The sequence below is a fragment of the Eupeodes corollae genome, chromosome 1 (assembly GCF_945859685.1).
Source record: "Eupeodes corollae chromosome 1, idEupCoro1.1, whole genome shotgun sequence".
Lineage (NCBI taxonomy): Eukaryota > Metazoa > Arthropoda > Insecta > Diptera > Syrphidae > Eupeodes > Eupeodes corollae.
Window position 1 is genome coordinate 90,231,264 of NC_079147.1, and position 9,477 is coordinate 90,240,740.

At 32.3% G+C, this 9,477-nt stretch overlaps 1 protein-coding gene across 1 annotated transcript; it reads left to right on the top strand.

Moving 5' to 3' along the window:
* The first annotated feature begins 224 nt into the window (after positions 1-224).
* Positions 225-2,498, top strand: LOC129941904 (uncharacterized). Its single transcript, XM_056050674.1, has one exon. It carries the CDS (start codon positions 813-815, stop codon positions 1,650-1,652), a length of 840 nt encoding a protein of 279 aa, XP_055906649.1. The 5' UTR covers positions 225-812; the 3' UTR covers positions 1,653-2,498.
* The last annotated feature ends 6,979 nt before the right edge of the window (positions 2,499-9,477 follow it).

Sequence of the window (9,477 nt, forward strand, 5' to 3'; positions counted from 1 at the left end):
GCTTTGATAAGTAAATGCACGTATCATTTTAAAGCTTAAGGAAGCAGTCCAAACCTTTCCTGTAACGACCTTTATTCAAAGGGCTTTCTTTTTCAATTACCACAAAACCAAATTTTGTATTCCAACACTCTGTGCACACATTTTGAAATGATTTGAAAGTCATATCTGAATGAAAGTGATCATTGTAAATATGTTTTAAATTCATTTCGTCTTGTTTGAAAATAATAAGAAAATTTGCGTTATCTCTAATCAACTGTTTTGGTATCTTTGTATAAGTTTGACATAAGTAAAAACTGTCTATGTCATGATGTCGCCCCATACTAAAGTATTTTCTTACTGCTTCTTGTTTTTCACAGGCAATGTCATCAAATATAAATATGGAATTTGGTTTAGCTTCTTCAGGAGGGATGACATCATTGTTATTAGAAAATGTAAAAAAACCCATATTCTTAATTGGGTGAATTGCTTCACCTAAAAACTTGTACTTTGGTTGATTTAAAGATTTAGAATATAAGTATATATTTTCAAATTTTAATCCGTTCGGATGTAGCAATAAGCTCATCATTACATTGGTTTTTCCACAGTTTGAGGGTCCTGTAATTAAACCTCTAATACTGTTCGGAAGTAGTTCGCTGTGTTTTTTCTTGATCTCTTTTATTTTAGAGAGATCTGCATTTTCTACAGGTAATTGACATGCTTGTTTAACAAAACGCATTATGTCGTAAACTAAACAATTTTTTCTATAAAAATTAAATATATATCAAGAAAATATCATACTTATACGGGTTTCTCTTACGTAAACATATTTAAAAATGATCGACTATTCAAAGAAATTCAAAGTTCTGCAAAATATAAGAAAAGGTGGAGGCTTATTAAACTCATTAATTGACAAGCTTCCACTCGAACTACATCTTCCTGGCTATCAGTTCTGTGGTCCAGGAACAAATCTTAAGGAACGTTTAGCTCGTGGAGATTCTGGAATTAATTCTCTTGATCAAGCATGTAAAGAGCATGACATTTCTTATTCTAAGTTTAAGAATACATCTGATCGACACATAGCTGATAAAATATTAGCTGAAAAAGCCTGGCAACGTGTTAAATCAAAAGACGCAAGTATAGCAGAGCGAGCAAGTGCTCTACTAGTTACTAACCTCATCAAGGCAAAAGTTAAATTTGGGATGGGGTGTTCGAATTCAAAAATTAAAACAACTAAGCGAAAAAAAAGCAATATGAAATCTAAGAAATTGTCATTTAAAAAACTGGTCAAATTGATTGATGATAAACTTAAGAAGCGAACAAAATCTGTATGTCTAGAAAAAACGATCAAATCTGCAATCACGAGTGCTAAGAAAAACATTGGCAAAAACAACAATATTAAAATACCAAGAATTATACCAGTACCAAAAATTGGAGGAGCTATCCCCTTTCTTATCCCCCTTTTCGCAGGGCTTTCAGCTCTTGGAGCACTAACGGGTGGAGCTGCCGGTGTAGCTAAAGCAGTGAATGAAATAAGCATTGCTAAAAAAGACCTCGAAGAAAAACAACGTCACAATCTTAAAATGGAATCAATTGCCGTTGGACACGGCTTACATCTTAAACCTTATAAAAATGGATTTGGACTTTATTTGCAGCCCCAAACAAAAAACTTCTAAGTTCACTACCCAATCGTGCATTGAATGAAATAGATTTAACAAATTTCTGCACTAAATTTATTCCAAATTTTCGAGGCGTGTTTATGCGGGACAACTTACCAAAAAGTAGCCCCAAGAAAAATGAGTGCGGAATTGTTAATCTTGATTCTTCCAATGGTTCTGGAACACATTGGGTAGCGTATTATAAAAAAGGCAAGCGGATAGAATATTTTGATAGCTTTGGAAATCTTCAACCACCTGTTGAAGTCTTAAATTATTTAGGTGAAAGCATCAGCTACAATTATACTCAATATCAAAGTTATGGTTCCTATAATTGTGGACATTTATGCGTGAAATTTTTACTTAATTGTTATTTAAATAAATAAAGAGACTTAAGTTCAAATAATTTCATTGTTTTTTTTACCATCATGTCGATAACACTTACAATAAGCGGAACATCTTCTGTCCTCACTGTCGAATATTTTCCACCTATATACTTAGATGAAGACTATGTTTGTGGTTTGATTGACTTTCACTCGTATAATTCTATACCTAATATTGATGAACATAACAACTTATTTCATACAGGGGAACATGAAATCGAAATCCCCGTAGGAACATATGAAATAGAAGATATTCAAGATTATATTTCCAGAGAGTTATTAAACCGAAATTCTGTTACAGAAGTTACTTTAACTGCAAATAGTAACACAATGAAGTGTGAAATCTATTCAAACGAAAAAATATTTTTCAACAAAGAAAGAAGTATTGGAAAATTATTGGGTTTTGGTAAAACTATTCTATCTGGAGATAAACTACATGTATCAGACATACCTGTTGATATATTCAAGGTTAATGTTATACGTATTGAATGTAACATAATAACCGGATCTTATTTAAACAATGCTCTTTTGCATACTATACACGAATTTTCACCCGAAGTTGGAGCAGGGTATAAAATCATAGAAGTTCCAAAAAATGTTATCTATTTACCTGTGAATGTCAAACGAATAAGTACTCTTACATTAAAATTCTTAGACCAAGACGGCGATTTAATAAATTTTAGAGGAGAACGGATAACAGTTCGATTGCATTTAAAACCATGTTAATCTATAGTAATAATATAAACAGTAACAAGGACCAACGTTCAATTAGTTTTCCCAAGACACTTAAACTGTCAAGAGCTAAACTATTACCAGAAAACAAAGCATATCTTCTTCAATTAGGATTCAAACTCAAATAAAATCGATATGCAAGACATTTTGAATATTAGTGACGGACCTGGCTATGATAACAGTATAACTAAAATTGAGTTCCATAGTTATTCACCATTCCTGCAATCCTTTAATACTAGTGACGAAATTCGAATACCTATTCAACAACAGGACTTATGTGTTTTACCTAGTGAAAGCTACCACCCAAGTTCCAATCAAAGCTCTTTCGTCATCAGAATGGGTACAAAGTTCTAAGTTTTTTTCTAGGCTGCACGAACTACATAAGGAAAACATTAACTTTTGATTTTGTTTCAAGGGTAACACTGGATGAAGTAGATACTCCGGTGGAAGAACTTTACATTTAACAAGTCCGTTCATATTTTCCATTTTCGATATTGAGCAGTTTGTGTCACCATGAACATGAACTTTTGGATGCCCTACTGGAAATTTTCCAGTTTTGCACACCCAAGGGTAGAGTGAACAAACATCTATGTATCTAATTTGTTCACCTTGCTTACATTTATAATAATTAAATGTATTACCCGTTCTTCCACCGTAAAAAGCATCGCGGGGATTAAGTGGTGAATTTTCTATTAGCTGATGCGTCTTTAAAAAGTTTAATTCTTCTTTGCTTAAACTCTTAAGAAGATGATGGAAGTGACAGGACCACATTTCAATTACTTCATAGTTAAATGACCTTAATCGCTCTGTCTTTGCTAGCGTTCTCTCATATCTTTTGTTTAAGGTGTCGGCTTTATTTCCATGCAGGGGTTCATTTCGTTGATGCTTCATACAAAGAGGATGACCATGAAAATAGCACCCATGAAACTCAAAAATTTGATTTGTTTCTGCACAAAATCCATCAACTTTAACGCCATGGATTTTTTCTTCTTTTCCCTTATAGGCGTGTTTTATATTTATTTTTCTTCTTTTTTCTTCTAAGATCATCCATTGAATTGCTTCAACGGATTGATTATTCACGCATCTATACCCATTTTTAGGGATTAACGCAATAGTATTTTCTTTTAAGAAATTTCTTCTAAACAGAAGATTACAAGATGAAGCTATTGTAATGGCTTCAAGGAAAGGTTCAACGTTGCTCTGGTTCATAAATAATTTTCTGAATTTAATGCAAGCTTCTGTCAATATTTTAACATCACTCTTGCAATATTCGACGATTTCATGTTTCATGTCGAACTCATCTTCCTTGTGCTCAGAATACCAATGCAAGAAGCTTTTCCTCTCTTCAATTTTCATTGACTCTGGGGAATAAAACTCTAATGCAGGTAATTTTCCAATGTAATTTTCATTAGCTTTTGTATTAAATAAATATGGGAAATATCCTTTTTTTAAAACTGGTGATAAATCAAAAGCTTTAGGAAGCTTAGACAAAGCCATAGGAAAATAGTTGATGGAGTCAATAAATTTAACGTTTCCGAGATATAAAGCCAAAATTTTTGTTCCTCGCATAATAATTTCTGGTGTTAATTGCGTTTTTGTCAAAATATAGTTCAGAATGAACTGGTGGCCTGACCATTGTGAGCAATCACAATTACTTTTTTGAATTTTTTTCGTATTTCCAAAACATGTTTGAGAAATTGAGAAATTATTTCTTCACCTTTTATAATATTCATTGAGAACTTGCAAACATTGCAAAAATACAAATTTTGATGGTCAATACACTCATCGCATTTCTGGTGAAAGACGCACAAATTTGGTTCATGTAGTTTTATATTTAAATCTTCTTCAGTATCCTCATCATGTTCAGATCTCAACGACTTTTCTTGCCGGCACTCTAGGTCATAAAAAATGTATAAGACCTTCATAAGACTTGGCTCATTGATGTTGGGGAGAATGTAACACAAATGGTCTTTTGATACATGCTTTTTACAATTTCTGCAAAAGAACTCATCACAAATGTGTTCTCGTTCTCTCTCGTAACATATAAGGCAGAGATTGCAACGTTTTATCTGCTCACAAATGGGTTTTCTTCCAATTGAGGCTGATAATTTGTGCTGGTCATAGCAAACTGACCCCTTGAAGCGGCGATTACACTCCGAACATTCAACTGAGTTTGATGTTTCTTGGCAAACTGGGGCGTGCTGACATTGAGAACAAATTTTTTGACAAATTCTGTGTTGGTCTTTGTTGTTAAAGGAAAAGTGACAATCTTCACAATAATAAGAGCAGCAAAAAGCAGCAGTAAGGGATGTAACCACGTTGTAATGGTTTTGAAAATATATGAGATTTATTTTCTTCTCATTCGGGAGTCCCTCGTAAAGCACTTTTCGTGATCTACCTCCATACTCATAGACTGTTATTTTATAGTCAGGTAGGAGGTTTTGAAATATTTTGATGTGCTCTATACCGCAACCAGATTCAGGTATAGTCACCTTCGAATCTTTTAAGAGTTGCAATGCTCTTATTGTTTGGACTTTCCCTACGTCTCGCTTTACTCTTTGATAAATGTCTTCTCTATCCGCAAAGGATTTTGCCACAATCAATGCTCGTGGTAAGCATAAATTATCTTTATTTTTTATGCTTACAATACCCCTTCGTTTGATCGATTCCTCCTCAAACGAGTTGTACATTTTAGAAGATTTTCTTCCTGTCCCAGCTGGCATGGCAACAGAAGTTACCGTCATAGTGAATTCGTCGGTACTGATACCTTCAGAATTACTCTGAAATATTTTGGTAATCATTTCCCAGATGTCTGAGAATTTCAGGTCGGCGCAGTCTCTAAAGCTCACCCACCCATTACCCTTTTGATTAGAAAAATATTTCCCCCCAAAAGTTATACCTACTTTATCGGTTGCTTTCACGTTTTTTACTGCAAATGTAAGAATATCTTCTACACTGTGTTTGAACCAAGTTGTAGGCTCTTCATCCTGAGGGGCGAGTTGATGGAAAATTCAATTTTCCGACCTCGTAGATTGAATTTCCTTATGTAAGTCATATAATCCCTTTTAATTGTATAGTTCTGCACAAAAAAGAAAAACGACAACGACAATGTTTATTTTCGTTTACATAATATAATTTTTATTTTATTTTTTATAATTTTTACAGATCATAAAACATTTTTTCATAAAAATTTTTGAGAATTAAGCAGATTGTTATCTGCGTCAAAAAAAAGGGTCGGACTAGGTATTTTTACCTCTTCTCTAATTTTCTGCTTCCTTGTTTTAGAAACAGAGGGTGATGATGATGTAGGCGGAGGTAAATGATGTTGTTGCTGGAGTTGATGCTGCTGATGTTGGTGTTGTTGTTGTTGGTGTTGTTGTTGGAGTTGTTGTTGGTGTTGTTGTTGGAGTTGATGTTGATGGAGTTGTTGTTGTTGGAGTTGGCTTTCAAAAGAGTCATAAACCTGCTCATTTTGATCTGTACTATCTTTAAGGTGGAAGTCTATATGGTAAGACGTCTCACCATACGGCTCCACCACCTCGAAATTGCACTTTGGCAACTCCTGTACATCCTCGTCAGATAGTTGTTTTATGCACCTTTTCGGTAGAAAAACAACACAATCCTCCAGCTCGAGCAAAATCTGCTCACCAAATTTTGTGCTTATCCGCTTCGATGAAAAAATGGGGTATTTTTTCTTTTGCTCTAATTTCGATAGTGATGTTACCGGTTTTGTTTTTGACTCCGACCTAATATTAACAGAATTTTTTATTCTATTGATGAACGACATTATTAGAAAAATACAAAAGTACACAACTGAATGCAAACAAAACAGAACTGTAGCAAAACTAAAAATCATACTGCTTTTTATCTTATGCAAAAGGTTTCATCATGTTTCAACCTTTCGCACCAAAACATTTTACTTTTTTTTTTTTTACGTTATTATCAGTACAACAGACTAATATAGACTAAAAAAGTTTTACCTAGATATCTACCTATAATATCGATGTAAAACAAATTCACACAATTAAACAGTTTTTTATTTTATCTCATTTCAAGCACGCGACCACACAAAATACCCCCCTACAAAAACAAAATTATAACATACTCCTATCATACTTCCATTACTCATTCAACTAAATATTCCTTACCCATTGATTACAAAAACAAATTCACACAATTAAATCACCACAAACCTAAATATACTTATCTGCTTTCACAAAAAACTACTTAAATCTAAATTCTTATCATCTATTTCACTCACTCATATCGCTATCTCTTTCTACCACAAAATTCCCAGTCACAAGTGCCATAATATCTACTCATGTAAAATGAAAATGTATGGAATAATGAGTCCGACTAACGCAGATAAAGGCTTTATCGAGATAAAGGCGTTTGAAGTAATTTTACTATATACAATGACGGATCCAGGGGGGGGTTCGTATGGGTCATGACTCCCCCTGGGAGATAATTTGTTTGCTGTTTTCGTGGGAATTCCCTTCCCATTCCATTATATTTTGAATTATTTATTTTTTGTATATGATAACAACATTTATATTTTACTTCCTTAAACTTTGTTGCTAAAAGTACTACTTTTAACTGAAGATTGGACCAAGAACATAATATGAATCGGATATTCAGCCCTGTTCCAAAAACACAGCACAAATTCATCAACTTTTGACCAATTGACGATCCAGGGGGGGGTCATATGAACCAAAAAGCTTATACAGTTAAGTTGTATAAGTAAATATTTCATTTAAAGATTTATTACTAATTTAACGACATTCACCAAAAAGTGGTTTGCTGTCAAAAACAACTCAAATTTTGATTTCCGCTCAATCAAGAACTTGACAAAAACTTTAGTCATGCTTTCAATTATTTTCATAAAAATTGGTTCTAAGAAAAAGAGCAAATATTCAGGTTCTTAAGAAGAAACCTTGATGATCTCTTAGATCATCAATTTTATATTAAGTTGCTTTGAATTCCTTAAATTAGCCTTTAATTTTATTATTACATTTTTTTGATACACATAAATAGTGATTATTGAAGTGATTTTTACTGCGACATATAGGAACTAGAAAACTAGACAAACAAGAGTTTTTAAACAAATATTTCGACGGTAGAGAAGTCGAAAAAAGTGGGTACCTCGATTCTTTCCGTCTGTCTGTCTTTCCTGGCCACTACAGTCCAAACAATTGTGTTGATTGAAATTAAGATTTTTAGGTGATTAGTGTAAGGAGTTTTTATCATTTTATTAATACAAAGAATAACAGCAGTCCCCACACAAATTTTTTGGTTCAAACATGTGATTTTTCTAGAAATTTCTCAAAAATTTGTGTTCTTAATTTGGCTTCTTTCTACAAGAAAAACATATTTTCGTATTGCTTCAGAAGGGTACCCCTCAAAAAAATCTTTATTTTGTTTTTAAGTTTTCTCAAGAACTAATGGAACGATTTCAAAATTCTTCTTTCTCTGTGCAAGCTCTTGTCAATGATCAAATTGATGATGATTTTTTATGATCAAAAATGTATTTTTTTTATTTTTAATAAAATACTAATTTTGTTTGCAAAACTCGATATCTCAGAAAGGGGACAACATTTTTTTACGATATTTGAATGTAAAATGTTCATATATTTATAAGCTCTTTATTTAGTGCTTATACCAAAAATATTTTTAAGACAAAATTTAAAATGATTTTCGAAAAAAATAGGTTAATCTAGATTTTTCGACAAATAAAATGGCATTTGAATTTTTGAGAAGAACTTATTTTGGAGGTTCATTTTTAAATCTTAAAATAGAGGCAATATTTTTAAACAGACTTTTTGGAAGAAAATATCAAGTTCTTGCGACTCAGTCGTGCAAGAAAAAATAAAAATAAATCTACTTTTGATGAATTTGCTTTGGATGTTTTAGAACTGAGAATTACACGAATTTTAATAATACAAATGTCCCAAAAAATCAAGTGGCACTTTTGTTAAACTTTTCCTATCTATTGATATAAAAGCTTTGAAACGTATAATTTTTGCTCTTAAATATGACATATATAGAGAACTGTTCGAATCTTGGAATGCTTTCATATGAGTCATCCAAATTAAATAGTTAGACCATAACTTGCTGGACAACAGTGTTCTAAATAGTTTAATTACTAAAGTTGTCGTTTTAGCACTTATTAAATTTTGTTAGCATCCTTTACAAAACTTTTAAGAACATTTTTAAGCGGTGAGTAAAAACTCATCTAAGTGTGTGACCCCCCCTGATGAAAAATCTGGATCAACTCTTGGCTATATAAAAACAATAAATTTCAAGAAAAAGATTGTCGCCATCATTTCTTTTTAATGATTTAACATAATATTTGATTGATTGTTTGTCTCAAGTGAAATACTTTCAATAAATCTCAGTCTTTCGATATTTTCATGGGATTTAGGTGTCGAGTGTTCTTGCTTTATCAAATCAATATTTTTTGTATGGATCTATTTATGATGTATTGCTTTAGGTCAATTTGAATTGTTTAATATTTTACCAGTCTTCAATGAAAAACAATGCGTATGGTATCTTAATTTAATCAAAAGGAAGGCATGTTTTAAAACGCAATAAAGATTATTTAGAACGCCCTAATTTCTAGTCACAATTTTCAGAAAAACTTATAAATCAAATCGCATAACATTGCAGCGGAATTGTCGCAACTTAGTTTTAACGCTAAATATTTGATTTTAAATATACTAAAGCACTTAAAA